At 29.3% G+C, this 21,708-nt stretch overlaps 9 protein-coding genes across 9 annotated transcripts; 6 read left to right on the top strand and 3 right to left on the bottom strand. All coding sequences in view use genetic code 12, as the record gives it.

Moving 5' to 3' along the window:
• Window positions 1-2,060: 2,060 nt before the first annotated feature.
• KGF55_003141 (uncharacterized protein) lies at window positions 2,061-4,499 on the top strand (the record flags this gene model as incomplete). The annotated part of the gene is made up of 1 exon (XM_051757903.1): window positions 2,061-4,499. The coding sequence occupies one exon, from the start codon at window positions 2,061-2,063 to the stop codon at window positions 4,497-4,499; it is 2,439 nt and encodes an 812-aa protein (XP_051614582.1).
• Window positions 4,500-5,442: 943 nt separating this feature from the next.
• Window positions 5,443-5,844, top strand: COX13 (cytochrome c oxidase subunit VIa; the record flags this gene model as incomplete). Its single annotated transcript, XM_051757902.1, has 1 exon — window positions 5,443-5,844. One exon carries the CDS (start codon window positions 5,443-5,445, stop codon window positions 5,842-5,844), a length of 402 nt encoding a protein of 133 aa, XP_051614581.1.
• Window positions 5,845-6,150: 306 nt separating this feature from the next.
• Window positions 6,151-7,704, bottom strand: CDC55 (protein phosphatase 2A regulatory subunit; the record flags this gene model as incomplete). The annotated part of the gene is made up of 1 exon (XM_051757901.1): window positions 6,151-7,704. One exon carries the CDS (start codon window positions 7,702-7,704, stop codon window positions 6,151-6,153), a length of 1,554 nt encoding a protein of 517 aa, XP_051614580.1.
• Window positions 7,705-9,625: 1,921 nt separating this feature from the next.
• On the bottom strand, window positions 9,626-9,991 carry RPS26A (40S ribosomal protein eS26; the record flags this gene model as incomplete). Its single annotated transcript, XM_051757900.1, has 1 exon — window positions 9,626-9,991. The coding sequence occupies one exon, from the start codon at window positions 9,989-9,991 to the stop codon at window positions 9,626-9,628; it is 366 nt and encodes a 121-aa protein (XP_051614579.1).
• Window positions 9,992-11,690: 1,699 nt separating this feature from the next.
• Window positions 11,691-12,170, top strand: COX4 (cytochrome c oxidase subunit IV; the record flags this gene model as incomplete). Its single annotated transcript, XM_051757899.1, has 1 exon — window positions 11,691-12,170. The coding sequence occupies one exon, from the start codon at window positions 11,691-11,693 to the stop codon at window positions 12,168-12,170; it is 480 nt and encodes a 159-aa protein (XP_051614578.1).
• A 542-nt stretch (window positions 12,171-12,712) lies between these two features.
• KGF55_003136 (uncharacterized protein) lies at window positions 12,713-13,813 on the top strand (the record flags this gene model as incomplete). The annotated part of the gene is made up of 1 exon (XM_051757897.1): window positions 12,713-13,813. The coding sequence occupies one exon, from the start codon at window positions 12,713-12,715 to the stop codon at window positions 13,811-13,813; it is 1,101 nt and encodes a 366-aa protein (XP_051614577.1).
• A 356-nt stretch (window positions 13,814-14,169) lies between these two features.
• SLA1 (cytoskeletal protein-binding protein) lies at window positions 14,170-17,715 on the top strand (the record flags this gene model as incomplete). Its single annotated transcript, XM_051757896.1, has 1 exon — window positions 14,170-17,715. The coding sequence occupies one exon, from the start codon at window positions 14,170-14,172 to the stop codon at window positions 17,713-17,715; it is 3,546 nt and encodes a 1,181-aa protein (XP_051614576.1).
• Window positions 17,716-17,796: 81 nt separating this feature from the next.
• TERT (Tertp) lies at window positions 17,797-20,433 on the bottom strand (the record flags this gene model as incomplete). Its single annotated transcript, XM_051757895.1, has 1 exon — window positions 17,797-20,433. One exon carries the CDS (start codon window positions 20,431-20,433, stop codon window positions 17,797-17,799), a length of 2,637 nt encoding a protein of 878 aa, XP_051614575.1.
• A 241-nt stretch (window positions 20,434-20,674) lies between these two features.
• On the top strand, window positions 20,675-21,634 carry KGF55_003133 (uncharacterized protein; the record flags this gene model as incomplete). The annotated part of the gene is made up of 1 exon (XM_051757894.1): window positions 20,675-21,634. One exon carries the CDS (start codon window positions 20,675-20,677, stop codon window positions 21,632-21,634), a length of 960 nt encoding a protein of 319 aa, XP_051614574.1.
• Window positions 21,635-21,708: the final 74 nt, after the last annotated feature.

Below are 21,708 nucleotides of genomic sequence, written 5' to 3'. Positions count from 1 at the left end.
TTACTGTTTAGCAAGCTAGACTACTGATCTAATAAACAATTAATATTGAAAAAAAAAAAAAAAAGAGTAGATACATAAAGGGATTAATCTTTGAAGTTTATTTCGTTGTTTTTCTCAAAACCAATATATGATGCTCAATTAGATAGATCAATACAAAAGATTAAATTTAAGGTACATTTATTTCATTAGCCGCATTTATTCTTGATTTGGAAAAATTTACGAGCTTTTTAGATTTGATATTTTAGATTTTAGATTTGATAGATCTAGAAAATAATTTCAAAATTTTAAATCAGATTGAATACATTAGTAATTGAATTTAAATGGTTACATATATGTTATTCATTTGTTTCACACATATCCTGAGCCGAAAGATCTCTTTTGTAATTCATTAATATTGTTTCTTCACCTTTCTATGATCGACGAATAAGATTTCAATTATTGTATTTTCGAGAATTTAATCATCAGATTAAGCTATCATTTTATAGAAAAATTACTCTTATGTCATTCAATCTACATAGGTTTAAAAGATCTTAGGATCATTCAATAATACTTCATTTCAATTTTTAATCTTGGTTACGAATTATTAAAATCGTTAGACGACTATAATAGGACACTAACAATTTTCCATGGAGTGTTAAAAAATTAAAATCAAGCGGTATCGTGTATACCATTAACCAACTCTTGAGCTTTATTGAGTCAATAAACTTGAACCAATATCATTTTTTTAAGGTTTTGATGAGATTACTTACTCTGTATTACGTCGGTAGTGGACATAAAATTTCTTAGAAAAGCGGAGTTTATTCGTTTTTGAACTCAAAATCAAAATTTAAGTAAATGTACATTAAACTAAAAGTATAAAAGGAACAAATAGTAAGTAATATCAAATATCTCGTAGATTATCAACTTGATTATCTTAGCTCTAATCATCAGACGATAACTCTTTAATTTGAAATCTCAAAGTAGAGATAAAATTCTCAAAATACGAGCCTTGTTTATTAATTTATCTTTGTATTAACACAATGTCCTTTTAAATCAAGTGATGTAACTTTGAACATGGCTTTGAAATGAAAAATTTCTTTCTGTATTATATTTTTATTTTGATAAGAGAAACACGATCATTTACTAATTTGAGTTAAAATAATTAGGAGTCTACGGCATCTATATATAGTGTTACGTGAATAATTAGGTTGATTATCTCTATTTTGGATGGAATCGATGCCTACATTCATTCAAAGATTGATTGATTCGTATCGACTAGTCGAATAATAGTTATTAATTCAATTTAAGATTTATCAAGATTATGTCATTTGTTTCAAAATAATAATTTAAAATCTGACAAAAAAAAAATATAATTTTTGTTACTTTAATAAGTTTTGATTGAATAGGCTTAAAAATATTGAACGAAATAATTTTATTATTGAAGATAAAATCAACATTTTAACCATAAGTGATATATCGTTCATATATATATATTTGTCAACTCCTATCAAGATCTTTTTGTTGTTTGATTTATCATCCATTTGATTTTGATTTAATATATGGTTACATCATAATACTTTATTTATTTTTTGTTTGTGTTTCCGATTCAACTTAATTTACTTAGTGGAAAATTTTATTAATTGTCTTAAGATCATTAACTTTTTTTGGAATTTTAACTTTTACTTTTTTTACAACCAAATTGCAACAACAAATAAAATTTATTAAAACTACAACAACAACTAGACTAGACAACTGGAGAGTAGAAGAAGAGGAAGATATTGAAGATTAATAGATCTTACACATTAATTTCATACTTACAAAAACTTATATTATCATATCAAACTATACCAAAAAAATAGAACTTACATCATATATTTACCCATTCTATCCATTAAATACCATTATTACTACATCTTTATACATAAATCAACATCATATAGCATACCACATCATTCATAACATAGAAAAGTTCGAAAATGATCATAAGACGATCAAGAGGCGTTATATTATTTATATCAATACTACTAATAAATAGTATAATAATATTTTATATAAAATTACAACCAATAAAAAATTTTGTTATGGAAAATGTTAATATACCAAAAATTAATTCATTTTTATCGTTATCAGATAATTTTAAAGATTATACACAATTTGATATAAACTTGATAAATTCAATTAAAAAATTGGATAAAAAAATTAATAATAATAATAAAGAAAAATCAAAAATAGATGAAATATTAAATGAAATAGAAATTAATAAAAATGAAAATAATGACGATTTTAATACTATTTCAATTCCTTCATTAAAAGATTCTTTACCAATTTTTCAACAATATGATCCAAGATTTACATTTGGTTTATTATTAAGATATATAAATGAAAATGAAAATTTTGAATCGACCAGCCCCAACACCAACATTGAAATTCCCACATTCCATTGGTCAGATTATACAGATATGTCAGTGTTAGAACAATATCTTTTCAATCCAGTCAAAAAGCAATGTAAAATGTTTGATGTAACTAAAAAAAATCCAAAAACTAATGAAAGAGATGATTTATTTCCAATAAATAAATATTGTATACAAGATAATGAAATTGAAACTATTTTAAACAATGAAAATAATTATGATCCTTATTTTATTGAAAGAATAAAAGATATTAAAGATAATAATTTAAATAATCAATTAACAACTGGGTTTCATATTTTTGCATTTTCAGGTAGAAATAAAAAAGAATTAAGACCAATTATTGCAAAATCTTATCTTTATGAATTTATGAAAAATCCATTAACTTTAACTTTTTTATTACCAAATGATAAGTCTGTTCAATTTAATGTAAATCAATCCAACCGAAACAATTTAAAAAATATACCTGAAATTTATCAAGATGGTGGAGATATTAATATAAAAGAAGAAATTTTAAAATTATCAAAAAATTTATCTCCAAATTTTGAAAATTTACCTTATGAAAAAAAATTAAATCATAATCAATTTATCGATAAAACTAATGAAATTTTAAATGACTTAGATGCTCAAATAAATCTTAATCAAACTGATATAAATTACTTAAATTCTTTAAAACATTCAATACAAGATTCAAATCCTCCAAAATATTTTCGAGAAGCAAATATAATCAAAAAGGAACATAATTATGGAATTGGAGGTCATTATGATTGGAGATTTATAAATGGTATAATAAATGGTACACCAAAACAAGAAATTAGTATAAATGGTTTATTACAAACTTTTTTAAAATTAACTAACCAGCATAATTTAAATACTTGGATTGCTCATGGTTCTTTATTAAGTTGGTATTGGAATGGATTACAATTTCCATGGGATGGAGATGTTGATGTTCAAATGCCAATTGATGATTTACATAAATTATCACAATTTTTTAATCAAACTATTGTTATAAATTTTGGTAATGAATTAGATAAAGAAATAAAATATGGAAGATATTTTTTAGATTCTTCTTCAATTATTTCTCAAAGAGTTAGAGGTAATGGCAAAAATAATATTGATGCAAGATTTATTGATTTAGATACTGGATTATATATTGATATAACAGGATTAGCAATTAGTGATACTCATGCACCAATAAGATATAATTCATTACTTAAGGGAACAGAATATGATAGAAATTTAAAAGATCAAACTATTTCTCAATATCAAAGAAATGAATTTTTAAAAGTTTATAATTGTAGAAATGTTCATTTTTCAAAATTAACAGATTTATCACCATTAAAATTAAGCTTGGTGGAGGGAGAATATGGTTATATACCAAATAATTTTGAATCAATGTTATTAACGGAGTATGGAGATAAATCATTAAATGAAAAAACTTATAAGAATTATTTATATTTACCAAAATTAAGAAATTGGATTTCCAAGAATGAATTTTTAGATTTTTTGGGTGGTGGAAATAAAGATCAGATAAATAAATTAAAAAATGATAAATCTTTAATTATGAATTTGAAAACTGATGAAATTATTGAATATTTATACAAGAATTTAAAAAATTTTAAAGAATTTTTAAAAACTAGAAATATTACAAATTTACATTATCAAGAATTGAAAAAAATATATAATCATGAAAGTACATCATCTTTATTTTTCAATGATAATCAAAATTTAAAACAAGACATTAGAAAAAATTTAAGAAATGATTATTTCCAATATGAAAGTAAATTAAATAATTATGCATTTGATAAATCTATAGAAATTTTAAAATTAAAAAAATTTAATTATGATCAATTAATAATAGAAAATGAAAAATTTCAAAATTTAATTAATAAACCTTTAACTAATGATGAAGAAGGGAAAGAAGAAAATGTGAATGAACCTGTTGATGAGCCAGTGAAAGGATCAGCTAAAGATATTTTAAAAGAAGAAGCAATTGAAGAAGAATCAACAAAAGAAACAGTAAAAGAAGAACCAATTGAAAATGATTCTGGTGTATTAATTGATTCAAATGGTAAGCCATTTATTCAACAACAAGAACGACCATCAATTTAAATTCAAAAGATTCAATTTAAAATTAGCATTCAATCTTTTTTTTACAAAAGTTTATTTATTTGATATAGAAGGATTAGAATATTTAGAATTTTGATAAATTAGATATATATAGAAGATGAATTCATTCTGTATCATTAATGAACATTGTCTCATAGAGATAATTTGGTGAGATTTTGTAATAAGGCGAAGTACTTTATTTCCTTCTTATTCCTATAAAAAGAAATCATGAGTTGGACGCTTGCAATCTCGAGTTTTAATTTGCAACACCAATCTTAAAAATTGTGAAATACAAAAATTAACCAGTACCTCAAACCTCTTCTTCGTGTACCTTATGCGAAAGTACTGACTGAGCTTTCCGTTGACAAAATTAGACGGTTGGTACTGTTAAACCCTTAGTTTAATGGTTGTCAAATTGAATTATGAAAAAATTTAAATTGAAGATGACAAATTATATGAATTCTTATTTCAAAACTCTTTTCCCCAATAAATCAAGTTCTACATGTGTAGGTCCATTTTACGTTTGTCTATCACCTTCAATCGGATTGTTAAACTAAATTCTAAAAAGGATCTTTTATACTTGGAATTTATGATCGATCACGAATAGTACCTGAACATCAAAAACAATCTGATAATTTAATTTGATATTGAAGCACTATTTGTGATCAAAAAATACTTCAGACCATTCGACAAGGATTTTGTTCTCGTTTTCATTTTCATTTGTAAAAGACTCTAGTGTTTCAGCATTTTAGCTCTATCAATTATATGGGGAAATTAAACATTCGATTATTTTTTTGCTTCATGTTTAATATTAATTTTGATCATCAATACACTACTAAAGTTAAAACCAATAAAATCGATACAAAAAAATAAACCTTCAACTTAATAAGTACCAAACACCAAACCATCATCGTCTAACAATATAAACAAATATCCAATTCAAACAATGTTTAAACAATCAATTCCAAAATTTACATTCAGAAGATTTGCATCTCATTATGCACCATCAAAACATTTAAAAGATGTAGCATATAAACAAGATTTACCAAAGGGTAAAGAATTTATCAAAAATTATGAAGAAAAAGTTCATCATTCAGAAAGTATAACTAATCTTTGGAAAAAATTAACTTATGTAGTTGCAATTCCCGCAATTTTTTTAGTTGCTATTCCTGTTGGAAAAATTGAAATGGATCATGCTAAACATAGAGAACATACAAGACATTTAAGTGATGAAGAATGGCCTCAACAATATGATTATCAAAATATTAGATCAAAACCTTTCTTTTGGGGTGATGGTGATAAAACTTTATTTTGGAATAGTGATATAAACAGACATGTTCAAAATTAAGAGGAGCTCGAAGAAAAATAATTAATAAAAAAAGTAAAGTAAGATTGTTTATGAAGATTAGTTTAGGAGTTTATTTAATGTATTGATTTTTTATTTTTTTTGATTGAGTTCATCACTTCCTTGTATGTTCAATTGAAACATCTAACCATTTCGCCAAAGAGCTAGATCGACTTGAATGTAGTTATTTGCTTTTTTTAAAACGTGGCTGTTTATTGAAGGCAGTTTCTACAAGAATTGTAACTTAAAAATACATCATCTATCAATTTTTCTCATCAAATCCGATCCAATTTATAACTCTTCCTTTATTTATAATGTTGAAAAAATATATAAATTATTAGTAGCAGCAATTGCAACTGAATTTTCTTTTGGATGCCATGATAAATGTAAAATATTTTTTTTAAAATCAATATCATCAAATTCTCTATTACCATTTGAATTTAATCCATTATTTGATGTAAGACTTGATCCTACACCTGACATCATTCTACGTCTTGTTGGATGTTGACCTGATTTTTTAGATTTAAAAGCTGATTTATCTGCTTGTAATATAATTTCTTCTTGTTCTATTTCTTCATCATCTTCTTGTGGTTCTTCATCTTCAACATCTTCATCTTCATCATCATCTTCATCATCATCATCATTTAATTGTGAATTTGGAGAATTTTTATTTAATGAAGGATCTAAATCTTCTGTATCTGAATCATTTCCACGTTTTGTTTTCTTTTTAATTGTTTTTGGTTTAGTATCACCAGTATTTATAACATTAGGGTAAATCATAAAATTATTATTATATGAACCAGTCATTATAGATTTATTATCACCACTAAATTGAACTTCAAATTTATCAAAAATTGCATCATTTTCATAAGTATCACATAATCTTTCTCTTAAATGTTCATGAACGTTTATAGTTTTTAAAGGTTTATTTTCCATTGCTAAATCCCATATTTTAACAGTCATAAAATCTCTACTTGCTATATATCTACCATCATGACTAAATTCAACATCTGACATTGAACTTGTTATTTCTGTAAAAAAATTATGAGATGATGGATCTAAATATTCTTCAAATATTTTTGAATGTGTATCACATAATGAATTTGATCTCATATCTGATAATTTTATCGTTCCTTTTGATGAACTATACATAAATAAATTACATTGTGATGGATGAAATTTTGCACTTGTTATAACTTCAGTTAATTCTTCCATATTTGTTGGTTTTATATCAACTACATTAAATGATTGATCAGATATTCCTAAATTCCATAAATTTATTCTTAAATCATCAGCACTTAAATAAGTTTCTTGATCTGAATTTACTGATATTGAATTTATATGATAAGCATGAGCATTTGAATATATTTTTTTTGGTTGAGCAGAAACTAATTTATCATGTAATTGTAATTGAGGTAATTTTAATGATGATATTCCACCATCTTTTGAATAATGACTCATTCCATTAAGATTATTCTCACTTACTAATTTTATAGTTCTTTCTTGAATTTTCCATAATTTTATAGTTTTATCATTTGTTGATAATAAATATAATGAATCATTACCCAGTTTTAACCATTTAATTTTATTTATAGTTTCTTCAATTTCTAATGACTTTAGATAATCAAATTCTGCATCATGACTTTGAAATTCTGTATAAAATTTGTATTCACAATTTTGTTTTTTATCTTTTGATTGATTTCTTTCAAATAATACTACTCTTCCTCCTTTATCACCAGTTGCTAGAAAATCTCCTGTACTATCAAATTCAACTGTTGATATGATATCTGCTTCAGTGATATTATCTATATCTCCTTTATCACCAAAGCATTGTGAAAATTTCCAAGTTTCATCCAGTGACATATTGAGTATATTGCTATAGTTGATTTAATTGAATTTTCGTTAGTCAAGAATCCAATTGAATGGTGATGATTTGTGCTATGTTTTGAATGATCAATTTAAAATGAAGCGTATGACAGAATAATTGCGTAAATAGGATGTTTCTTTGATCTCGTCAAATTGTGGATTGTAGATTGTGAAACTTGAGTGCAATTTGTTTAGTCTGAGTTGATAATTTAATATTCAATATCGCCTTTGTTTATTAATATTAAACTGTATGCTTTATAAAACGATTGTTCAAATTCAAATCAGATTCAATTTATGTAACGGTATTTTAGATTTGTAGTTGTGTAGGTTGTACTGATTTATGATGGATGGTATTAATGTTGATCTTTTTTTTTTTTGATATTAAACGCTCTTTAATCAAAGTCTCATCAACAATTTAATTACTTAGTTTCAATTTGTAATCTACAACCAGAACTTATATCTACAACGATAAAAATTTACAACAAATACAGGGACTATATCATTGCACTAAAATGATTTCGGTCTTTGAAATTTGAATTTTAAAACATTTTGAATATCGTGATGAAATATTTCCTACTATTGATTCTCTTTACGTCAAAGGTGTACTAAGCTTTCGCCCTACAAGATATGTTAATCCGCAGTAAATTTATTTTGTTCGGTTCCAACAGAGCAAATTTTACACTACCTCCAACCAAGTTTTAACACCCATTATCAAGTATTTATTCACAATTCTTATACCAAAAATTAGTGTCGTATGTTTACGAAACTTCAGCTATTGAGAATCTTTTTAAAATTTAGATTCAATTCCTCTCTAATTTAGTTCTGAATATTTCAAAGAACTATGTGTAAGAAAAATGATTTGAATCTACGATGTAGTGTTGGATTTTTCAACTAAAATTTTAGTATTACATATCACGAGAGCTGCAAGTATATGAAAAAATTCAAAGCCAAGTAGTCAATGGTATCTGCTCATTGGAATTGAATTGAGAACCATTCCAAAGTCTTTTTGATACGAATTTAAATCAGGGTCCAATGATATGAAAATCGATTACCCTTGGTAGCATGAACTCCACATTCTGAAACGTATATACCAATTGTCCTGTTATTTCAGTAGTAGCTATTCTCTTGTATTTTCGAAGAAGTAAATCTCAACAATTCAAGCTTGTATTCTAGCTAAGTAGAGCAATGGTGCTTTAATGATGGTTTTACTTCCGGGTTTTCTTTGAATATATTGAATAATTTTTTTTACATGTTTCAAATTAAATTGTTGCAAAAAGAATCAAAAAAATAAGTACACAATAAATACTGTGTATCATGCCCTCAAAAATGTAACAACTGATTTGCAAATTAAAAAAAGTACCAATTATTTTTATAGAGATTAGAAGGACCGAATAATATGATCTTTGATTTTGATCGAATTACTCGGCTTGTAAAACCAACCATCCCACTCTTTAACAAGTTTTGCTAATCAACAAAATTGAATTTTTACCTCAAGTATGCATTGAATTTTTTAAATTACATATCTAGACCACAGAAAATAAACTTTTGCACTTTGTCAATAAAGTAAACAACAGAGTGACAGGGGTTAAATAGGAGTCGTCTTTAGGATATTCAATAATTTGAAATAGTAAAAAGTGGATGTGTCAAGTATTCATAACTACGTTACAACCTAAAAATTAATTCAGATTGTTTCAAAATTATCATTAAATACAACCCTTCAATTTTCTATCAATCAATTTCGATATATAATTATAATCCATAATGTTATTATTTTTTTACAATAAAATGATTTTGATATATTACTTCCTATACAAGTATAATCATTAATACTTAATTAACATGTATTCAATATACCGTTTTTTGAAAAATATACAACTTTGTTTAAGATTGACCTCAATATTCTTTAGTTTACCTATACTTAAACAACAATGGTTTTTTTAGCAGCATCTTGTGGTGAAACTTTTCTGTCAGAAGTAAATCTTTTTCTTTGTGGTGGAGTTCTGATTCTTCTGTCAGTTCTTGATCTAACTCTAACAATTCTAGCATGAATAGCACATGAAACACAATAGTGTAATTTATTATATAATTTTGGTAATGCATATTCTGAGTAGACTGAAGCTTCTGATAAATCTCTAACAGCAGCAGCTTCAACCATGTTTCTTATAGTGACTCTTTTGATAGCTTTATCTTTTGGTACACATCTGGCACAGTTTAAACATCTAACTGGTTTGACGTGACCTCTACCTTTCTTGTTTCTACCGTTGGAAGCTCTCTTTTTTGGCATGTTAGCTAAAATAAGGCATTTGTTAGTATTCAGACTTATGTAGGGTACAATAATTGGTCAGATAGAATGACAATGATTGGAATGCAGTGGTAGAAAGTTTCTGAGTGGCAAGATATATTCTTCGAATTTGATTCCGACAGTTCTTTATCTTGATGATTTTTGTCTATGAATTTTAGTGTCTTTTGCTTTTCATGCTTCGAATGACGAGGAGTTGATGTTATCTTGAGTACTTAGTACAAACTTTCTTAACTGTAGTGACTTTAATGATTCACATAACCTTTGAAACGTTCTTCGATAACAATATTTCTCATTGTTGTAATTTCCTCTCTAGTCTCATTGTCTTATCTATTAATTTCTTGATCCCACAGTCCTGCTTGTCTTGATATCTATCCCAATTATTATGTGATCTGTTGTATGAACATACTTCTTTATCGTTGTTGATATAAAAGTAAAAGTAAGAAAAGGAATTTGAAAATTAATATTTGAAAAATTTTATTAGTACAGAATTCACTTTCAGCGAGAGAACAGTGCAAGTCGCTCGAAATAGTACAAAAAATTAAAATTTATGACTTACAATGACGCACTAACCTATATAATCTGCGCGTAATGATGGTGCTCGAGATTTCACTTGGGTCGAGTTGGTAGCAAAATCAAATTGAACTTGGTAGCATCTACAATATGGCTATAGCCCTAATATGAGATCTTCAAACATATAACGTCCATTACATGATTATATCAACAGTTGAATATTCTACATAACATTTCTCATTAGTTATAGAAGGTCTCGCATCGAAAATTCAAGATTCGAAAGAACTAGATGCATCACTATTAGATATTTGCTCCTTACTGCAAGTTAAACAAACAAATTATAACAATCTTGGTTGTTTTAAATGGCTAACATGTAATTACTTGTTGAAAGAGCAAAATCGTCTTGTTGAGAGACCTGAATTCTACATTAAAACAGTGTTCAAATTCGCTCTTTCCTCTAACCAAACTCTCCTTCAGAGCATACCAACCTTGAGGTTTTGATAGTAAGTAATAATTACCTTGAACTTTGAATTATTTTTAAACTGCAAAAAGTGTCGCATATTTAATAATACGTCAAAATATCCTGACTTAACTTAAACCAATTAAAATTAGTTAGTATTAATTAAGCTCTTACTCAAGAGAGAAACAACGATAAAAATTATGAGCTGATTAATTTAAGTAGGAACAAATCGATAACAATCATCATAATATAACCATTGGAACATATAAACTTACTTCAAACCATAGCAACTCACATCTGATAAATTGAATTGTTACCCATAAACAAAATTTAATTTAATTATTTATTCGAATTTCACATTTTTTATCCAGTCTCAATTTAATCATACATCACATACATATATACTAAACACGTATGTTTCAAGTATCCACTTACACCAATTGAATCTCGAATCCCATTTTTTGATCTGAAGGTTGAATCACACGAACCATTCTGGAGATTATACATGATCTTCAAACTATAATAGCTTGATTACAATCAATTGATTGAACGCAGAAATACAAATCTGAATTCACAAACTGTTTCTTTAAATCAGCACCAGATAGTTTCATTCAGGCAACCCACAATTTCCTTAGCATTTGTTCAACCTACATAACTTAGAGTTCAATTCAAACTTTAATCCATACTCAATACTAACATCGAATTTTTAGAATGCTTTCACGTTCTCTCAGACTCACCTCAAGACAAACCAGATGCTTATCTACTTCAAAAGTCTTATCCAATAAAACTGCAGATTATGCTTCAGAAGCAACTAGAACAGTAAAAACCGCTAAAGATTTACAAGAAGTTACTGGACCAGCATCATTAATTGGTCCAGGTGCTAAACCAGGTGTCATCCCAACCGATTTAGATCAATCTACAGGTTTACAAAGATTGGAATTATTAGGTAAAAGAGAAGGTATTGATGTTTTCGATATGGAAATGCCAATCACTGAAGGTAAAGGAACAATGGCTGATCCATTTTTAGTTCCAACTTATATTGGATATAGATATGTCGGATGTAAAGGTACTGCTCAACAAGATCATAAACCATATTGGATGAAAGTTGAAGAAGGAAAACCAGCTAGATGTTGGCAATGTGGTACTGTATTGAAAGCTAAATATTTGGGTGAACCAGGAATGGCTCATTAGATTTATAAATTCAGCTTATGATTCAGTAACATGAACTATGACTAAATAGGATTAGTAATTAACAAAAACGTAATTTAAGATGATTTTTTTTTATTTAAATGATTTCAATTTCATTTTGTTTGAATATTCTATTTCGCTCTCTCGTTAGTTGTAGATTGAACTTTGAGCATTGAGGTACTTCCGTCTTTCTGTTACGCATCTTACTAAGTCACATGGCTTCGCCATGCTAATTTTAGAAAGGAATTAAGTAGATTTCAGCCAATTGAGTTAATCATGAAACTAAGTGGTACAATTCCGGGTTAATTTAAAAATTTCAATATCAGCCGCACACTCCTTAAAAAAATTGTATGTAATTGAGCGGTAAATGAAGGCTATTGAAAAATAAATAAATAACTTAGATCTTGTGTTTAAGATCGTTAGGCCACATTATTGATGTATTTTTCAGCCCTATGTTATATAAATGATGATATATCCACTTTTGAATTCAAGGTTATGAGTAGGGCTTAGATATTAATCACATAAGGTTTACTTAGAAACTCACTATGACTATTAAACAGAAGGTTTTGTTTTTAGAAAAACCAAGAATAGAAGAACTTAAAAGATTTGAAACTCTATTTGAGTGCATATATTATCAAGTTACCACTGTCGAACAATGTGTAAAAGATTTTCAATCAAAATTTAAGGACATAGAAGCAATATACTGTGGTTGGATGGGTTTTTCTCAATTGGGTGGATTCCGTGGAAAATTGATTAGTTTTGCTCCCAGGAATTTAAAAATCATAACTACTTGTACAGTTGGTCATGATCATTTTGACACAAAGGAACTAACTGAAAGAGGAATAATTTTGACTAATGTTCCATCAAATTTAGCTTTTGAAGCAGTTGCTGATATGGTTTTGTACAATACTATTGCTAGTTTTAGAAATTTCAAATTATATGAATTGAATTTCAAAGATGAATTTACCACAACGGGAGTTTTGAGATCATCTTTAATTGAAGGTAAATTCAACAAATTAGAAGGCAAAGCTGAGATGAAGCCAGAATTGAAGGGATCTTTTGGTGAGAAATGCTGTGGGAGAGCGAATTTGTCACCAAGAAATCATGATGTTGTTATAGTGGGGTTTGGTAATATTGGAAGATTGATTGGAAAAAGATTAGATCTTATCGGTATGAATGTTCATTATGTTAAAAGAAATAAGTTGACAGATTCCGAGGAGAAAAATTTAGGTTACAATGTAACTTATCATCCTACAATCGAAGACACAAAAGAATTTGCAGATTTGATAGTTATAGCTTGTCCTGGATCTCCTAGTACTAAACATATTATCAATTCGAGAATAATCGACAACATGAAGAAGCCATTCAGAATAATTAACATAGGAAGAGGATCCTGTATAGATGAGAATGCTTTGATTCAAGGATTAAAAAATGGTAAAATACTATTTGCTGGTTTAGATGTCTTCGAAAATGAACAAACAACAGTAAATCCGGAATTAATTGGTAGACAAGATGTTGTTCTAACACCTCATATTGGTTCAGCTACAACTGAAAATTACGCACATACAGCTTTAACATCAATAGAAAATATTGAAACTGTTTTATTAAATTTTGATAGACCAATTACAAATGTAAATTATATATAAATGGCTGCAAAAAAGTAACAATAAAAAAAAAGGAAAGTATAAAATTTTTCAAATATCAAAAATTAATTCAATTCTTCATGTAACTTTTAGATTTTAAGCTAGCTTAAATTCCGATTCAGGACCTTAAATATATGCTTAAATATTAATAAACTGTTTTTGAATCTTCTTGACTCTTCATTATGTTCTGAAAGTACATATTATTTACTTTGTGATAGCAACATATTTTTATAATAATTTGGAACACAAAATAAATGTCGAACAAAAACTCCTTTTATCAAAGTTTCTCGGTTCAGATTAAAGACTTTAATCTTGAACAATTATAGAAACCAACATCAACTACACCAATCAATTTAATCATGTCATATATTGGCGTTTATAAAGCCGTGTATGATTATGATGCACAAGCAGATGAAGAATTGACAATTGCCGCTGATGATCTTTTGTATCTTTTGGAGAAATCAGACATTGATGAATGGTGGAAAGTTAAGAAAAGAGTTATTGCAACAGGTAATGAAATTGTTGATGAACCACAAGGTTTAGTACCTTCAAACTATATTGAAGAAGCACCAATATTGAGAAAAGCAACCGCATTATATGATTATGATAAACAAACTGAAGAAGAATTATCATTTAAAGAAAATGAAATTTTCAACATATATGACTTGAGTGATCCAGATTGGATTTTAGTTGGAAATTTAAATCAAACTGAATTCGGGTTTATTCCTTCAAATTATATTCAATTAGATGAGAACCAAGCAACTTCAGCTCAACAACCAATTCAACAATCTCAACAACAAGCCATACCACCAAAACAAATACCGATGCCATTAAATAATTTTGCACCACCACCTCAACATCCCACTAGATCTTCAGAACACGAAATACCACCTGAGACTCCAGAAAAGGATTACCCCAGACAACTTGAGCAACAAAGCCCTTTAAGAAGAGAATATCACGAGGAGGAAGTAGGAGGAGAAGAGGAAGAAGAAGAGGCACCTCCACCAATGCCATCAAGACCATCCGAACCAGAGACTAACGTTGGCTCAAGCAGAAATTACGAAAGGGAAGCAGACGTACAACCGAATGAAGATGCGGAACATTCGTACGATGGAGAGTTTTTCACTTGGCACATAGACGAAGTAGACGGAAGAAAGAAAAGACCCATCAAAGTTTCAATAGGTCAAGGTCTAGTTATTATAAAACCAAACACTCAAAATCCAAAAAAATTAAGATTAAGATCAGACTCTAAAATTGATAATCAATGGAGAATTAGAGATTTAGTAAGTTTTAATAATGAGAAGAAACATGTATTCTTAGAATTTAAAAATCCACCTGCTTCATTGGAATTACATACAGGAACTAAAGATGTTGCTGAAGCAATTATGGCCATATTGGGTGACTTGAAAGGTGCTGAGCAAGCCAAGGGATTGAAAGAAGTACAACAAGCATCACAAACAAGTACGGGAGGTGCCAATAAAAAAATTGGTAGATTAATTTATGACTTTAAAGCTCAAGGAGACGATGAATTGAATTGTAGAGAGGGAGATGAAGTCTATATCGTTAATGAATCTCGATCTACCGATTGGTGGATGGTTCAAAATGTTGATACAGGAAGGCAAGGAGTTGTACCATCGTCATACATTGAAGTGATTAGTACATCGAATTTAGATGATCTAACTGATGGACCTTTGAGAAGAAAGTCAACAAAATCAAAAGGAAAAGTTGTTAATGGTAGAGACAAACGTCAGTCACGTTCAAGAGGTAGAGATGAAAGAGAAAGAGTTAGAGAAAAAGATAGAGCTTATAGAGAAAAACAAACATATGACGAAAACGATAAATCAATGCCTAATTACCATCGTGTGAGAACATGGATTGATAGTTCAGGTACTTTCAAAGTTGAAGCTGAATTTTTGGGATGTGTAGAAGGTAAGGTACATTTACATAAAACAAATGGAGTTAAAATTGCAGTTGCAGCTGAAAAGTTATCAATTGAGGATTTAGAATATGTTGAAAAAATCACTGGTACATCATTAGAAAATTATAAACAATTAGTTCAAAAGCAAATGGAAAAAAGAGCTAGATCAAAAAGTAAATCTGGAGCAACTGTGTCAGAACCAGAACATAAAAAGCCACAATCTGCAACTGCTGCTATTAACAATATTGAACCATCTCATCATTCTAAATCTCGCCCAACTACTCAAGTTTCAAATAATGGAGCACCAGCATATGATTGGTTTGATTTTTTCTTGTCGTGTGGTGTTGATGTTGGTAATTGTCAACGTTATACATTAAATTTTGAAAGAGAACAAATGGATGAAAATATTTTAGAAGATATTTCACCATCTTTATTGAGAACTTTAGGTTTAAGAGAAGGTGATATCATCAGGGTAATGAAATTTTTAGATAATAAATATGATAGAAAGAAATCAGTTGAACCAGAACAACAACAATCTGGTGGTTTGTTCTTGGATACAAATGGTGCATTAAAGAACAACTCTGCTACTGAATTATCAAAGGTTACTAAAGATGCTTTACCATCACCAATCAAGACACAACAAACACAACTCAATAATACAAATACTCCATCAAAAATAGATGACGATGCTTGGGCAATGAAACCAGCAGCAAGATCAAATGAAAATTTATTAAAATCAACTCCTCAACCACAGACCCCTCAATATACTGGATCTTTATCAGACTTGGTCAATATTAAACCAATGGAGAATAAATCTGAACCTCAAAAGAGTAATCAAACTCCGTCTTTACCTCCATTGCAACCAACCAAAACAGCAAATTCTGCTCCAGCACCACCACAAGGGGCTATTCCTTTACCAGCTCAAAGAACAGGAGGTTTTGTACCTGTACAAAGAACAGGTGCAGGTTTACAACCTGTTCAAACTGGCGGTTTTATGCCTTCACAACCTACAGGTTTCATACCAATTACTGCACAACCAACTGGATTTGTCCCAATTCAAGCAACAGGTATACTTCAACCTCAATTTACTTTTGGAATTATCCCATTACAAACTGGTCAAACTGTTAATCAACAAAGAACTGGTGGCAATTTACCACCTCCAACTACATTTGGACAATCATCACAACAACAGCAACAATCTCAACCATTCCAACCTAGCTTCATACCATTACAAACAGGTCCTATAACAATGCCTCAAACAACCTTTGGTTCTCAAAATACAGGAGGTTTACCACCTCCAACTTCTTTTGGGCAACAACTTCAACCTACAGGTGGTTTTCCACCCACTTCATTCAATCAACCTCCATTGCAGCCAACTCAAAGAACAGGTGGTCAAATTACAGGAGGATTCGTTCCGCAATCAAATTTTGGAAAACAAATTACCGGTGGTTTTATGAACACAAATACTGTTCCATTTGGACAATCACAACAACCTCAAAACAATATATTCCCACAAACTTCTTTTGGTCAACAACAACAAACTGGTGGAATAATGCCTCAAACTTCTTTTGGCCAAGCTCAACAACCTACTGGATTGTTTTCTCAACCATCATTTGGACAACCACTACCACAACAGCAACAACCAAATTTTTTCAATCAAAACACTGGTGGATTACCACCTCAAACATCATTTGGACAACCTAATATGTTTCAACAACAAACATTTAATCAACCTCAACAACCTCAAACGAATCAAATGACCAATATGTTTTCAAATACATCGATCTCATCGCCTCCTCAATTCAACTCACAAATGCCAACAACAAGCTTTGGCAACAATAACTCGAACTTTGAAGGTTTCAATTCACAGCAATTGCAGTCTCAACCAACAGGAATGGGATTTGGGAACTCACCTTTACAAACTCAACAAACAGGTAGAAGAGCTAATTTAGCTGCCGCAACTCCAGATAATCCATTTGGGTTTTGAAAGTAGTATAGAGAGAAAACTCAGATAAATGAAATTTACTTATACAAACGCAAAAAATGTACATTATTACAGGTTTAAATTTTAATCTGTTTCTAATTGTTTTAAAAATTCTACAATCTCTGAAAATTGCACACCACTTAAATTCTCTAGCAAATTATGTTTAAGACTACCAAACAATTCATCTACATCTTCAGTGGATTTATTAACAATCATAAACTTTCGAAGTGTTTCATCTATGATATCCATTAGAAAGTCACAGAATTTAACAACAACAAATTGATCAATTGCATTTATTCTTTTAAATGAACTTTTAAAAGATGAAAGAACAAGCTCGAGTAAATTACCAACATTTTGAAAAACCGAACTTTTGGAATCAAGCTCCCTTTTTATAATGTAGTTATGCAACCTTACACGATATGTATTTTTCAAAAAAGTTAATAAAGTCTTAAAAGTTCTATAATTTGTTGTTGGCAAAACTCCCAAATCTTTATAGTCCTTAATAAAGTTTAAAGTCTCAAGCTCAATTTCCAATCCGACAAATTGAAAAGTTTTTGGTATTGATACATCCTCATCGTCTTGATCAATGAATTGAGATTTTTCTTGGTTTACATAAGCTCCATACTTTTCAAGTTGATCTCCATTTACGACATTCAATACCTTTGCATACAAATCTTTACTTGGAGTTAAAAACAAAAAGTCATCAACCATCCTCGTAAACAAAAATGGCTCCGTTGACTCATTTTGCCATAAAAATTTAAAATTTTCAGCAACCATGGAGCTATATAAAATATCACAAAAAATACTGGATAATGAAAATCCTTGGAAAATGCCTTGCTTTCTCCTATAAAATTTCAATTCTGAAGAAGTTTTATCCACCGTAAAACCCTTTGCACCAAATATTTGTTGAATACATTCCTCAAGCACTTTACTCCTAGTAAACACCATTGTTTTACCTTTGTCAGACCAAGCCCCTTTCTGTAACTCATCAAAGTTTGGTGATAGCATATTGAGCTTATGAATATCATCATCCACTTTGTATTTGATCTTGTTAATTCTTAGTAAAGAATCACATCTGTAATACTGAGTGTAGTAATATTTCTGTTCAAATGAGTCATTTTTGAATAAACCAATTACTTTTTCAATTAATTTTTTTTGGTCCATTCTGTCATAGCATTCTTTCATATCAAATTTAATCATATGTAATTTTGGGATTTTACCAGAATATTGTTCTAATAAATTAGATTTAAACTCTATAATTCGATTAGCTACGTACTTAGTTGATGATGCTGTAGTTGAATAACGTATGTCATTTTGAATTTTTTGGTTTAATTTGTGAATCAATATCAATCTAACTGGTCTCAAGGTGTTAGCTCTATAGACATTGTACTCAATTTTTTGCCTTTCTTGTTCTGCTTCATTTAGCTGAGCCGTCAACACATTTGCGCTTCTTTTGATCGGAACACAAATTAATCTAAAAGAGTTCTTCTTAGGTACAAGCTTGAGTCTACCATAATTGTATTTTTCATCTCCGAGTAAATTTGTCCTGATAAAATTATCTTCTGCATATTTCTCGAGCCACAACGTCAGGATTTTGTACCACGTATGACGTGGAAAGAAAAGAATTTCCCCAGATGTAGTTTCAGTTGTATACCAAAAAGCTTTCACAATTTTTTTTAATAAGGTTCCAAATATCCATGTAATATATTTTTTTAACAATACCGATCTAATTTCAAAATCCTGTTTGGACGAGCCTTTCAATCCTCCTAACCATACAAAATCCTTTAAATGAAGATTTTTCGTGATCTCGTGGACATTTAAAGTTCCATTCGGATCCAAATTCATGTATTCTACTACCTTATGACGTATAATTTTCTTGTTTATCTCACCTCCCCAAGCATCCAAAGGGAGAAGCTTACCAAGTACCAAAAAAATAATCAGAAAAATTTCTTCTGAAGAACTAGCATTGTTGGATATATTTTCATAGTCAATCTCTTTCTGCTTAACAAGAGCGTCCTTATATAACATATTGTAACGACATTTTTCATCATTCCTTAATATCAGTTTCAAGATATTTTTGATCTTGTTAAACCTTTTGGCTTTAATAGGTGAATCGAAAATTTCCTTACACAACTCCAATTCATTCGTCCTAAGGAGCTGATAATTCCAAAAAACCTGGGTCTTATTTAAATTTTGTAGTAATGACCTTTTAGTAATGTAATTTTTATTAATTTCAATAGTTCGATGTACGTAGCTGACATTATCTCCGAAGAATTGAACCTGAGCTTTACCTTTTTGTTTAAATCCCTGATTATTGATCAACAAATCGGCAAAATTATTTGACCCAAGAAGTTCAAATATTCTTTTCCAGTTTTCTGACTCCAATTCCGATACCATGTAGAATGATGATTTAGTGAAATTTGACTTCAATTTATAGTTAAGATAATTGTCTAGTTTCAAGGGAGGTAGTTTTGATATCAATACATTTTGAGATTGGTCTTTTAATAAATTCACAATTAGCAATCTTAAAAATCTTTTGTAATCAGCATCTCTGTATTTTAATTTTGGTGAAAGCCGATGCTTTTGGTACTCTTTTAATGGAACAACCACTATAGCTTCGACAAATTCTTGGAAAGAAGGTAATTCATTTGCAATGTCAATGTCATGATATTTTGTGAGAAAATTCCCTAAATTAATTCCCTTCCTTATATCAAAAGCCATTTTATAGAAGTAATTTGTTTCTGGATATTATCATCGGTAGTTGATTACAAAGTGATGGACATCATTTGATAATGAATTGATATTTTGACGCGTATTCAATTTAGACCAATTTAGGATTTGCAAGCCGCAGACGTTGAGGAAAATTTTGAGACTTCACTTCTTACATTGAACTAGAAGTTGAAAATCATATTTAGAACCAATTTCGAACATATCGAATGCTGATATTTCTACTGAAAGACGTATGACCCAAGCGAAAGATGATATTAAGACACATGATGTTGATTTAAAAATTGGAATCATAGGTGGGGTATTAAAGCAAATCAGAAGACTGAATGATACTGATCCAGATGTTCCAGAGTTAATGAAAGTATGGAGCTGCGATATTAAACCCAAACAAACTAAAGATTTATTAGCGATATTGAGAGAGTTCAATGAGGAAGAGCAGGAACTCAAACATTTAAAACGATTTACAAAAATTAATGATGATACGATCAGAGGTATCATATGCTTACAAAATCGGAATGACCAAAATGAAACAATTCTAAAGCATGTTAGAGACTTAAAACCTGAACGTATCGAAATCATTGAAGTTCCAAAGTATCCGGCTTTTTCTAAAGAAGCTTCCCTCAGATGGTCGTCAATTTGGCCAATGTTATGGAAAGGAAATCCGAACCATCAATTTTTAAATGAAGTCAAGTATGACATGAGTCAAGAGAAAAAAATGCTTTCTGAGTTGTTGAAGCAATTGGTGAACAATGAGTCTAGGCAAGTACTGGCCACAATCATGGCAAGATCAATCAATAATGAGCTTGTAATTCAAGCTTCAGCTACATCAGGATTGCACTCTAGTCCTCTGGAACATAGTATTATGAAAGTTATCGAATCAATAGCAGAGAGTGAGATTTCAAGTAGACGTGCAAAAGTTCAATCAAAAGCACAGAATGGTTATTTGTGTACAGGTATGATAGTATACACAACTCATGAACCTTGTGTCATGTGTAGTATGGCTTTGATTCATTCTAGAATTGAAAGACTAACATACTTAAAGCCCATTAAGAAAAGTGGAGGGATAGAGTCTTCTTATTACCTTGGTGATATGGATGGTTTGAATTGGAAATTTCCGATATGGAGATGGCTAGGAGAGAGTGAGTTGAAGGTTTTAGATGAAATTGACGACAATATTGAAAGTATAGACTACTGATGAATAGATACATTAAGTTATTTGATCTATCGTGAACAGATGTGTTCTTCATCTCTCAAATGTAAGCCTTAAAA

This window comes from Candida pseudojiufengensis (assembly GCF_024610245.1).
Source record: "Candida pseudojiufengensis strain CBS 10847 chromosome Unknown scaffold4, whole genome shotgun sequence".
In the NCBI taxonomy this organism is placed as follows: Eukaryota; Fungi; Ascomycota; class Pichiomycetes; order Serinales; family Debaryomycetaceae; genus Lodderomyces; species Lodderomyces pseudojiufengensis.
This window is presented reverse-complemented; position numbering and strand designations above follow the sequence as displayed.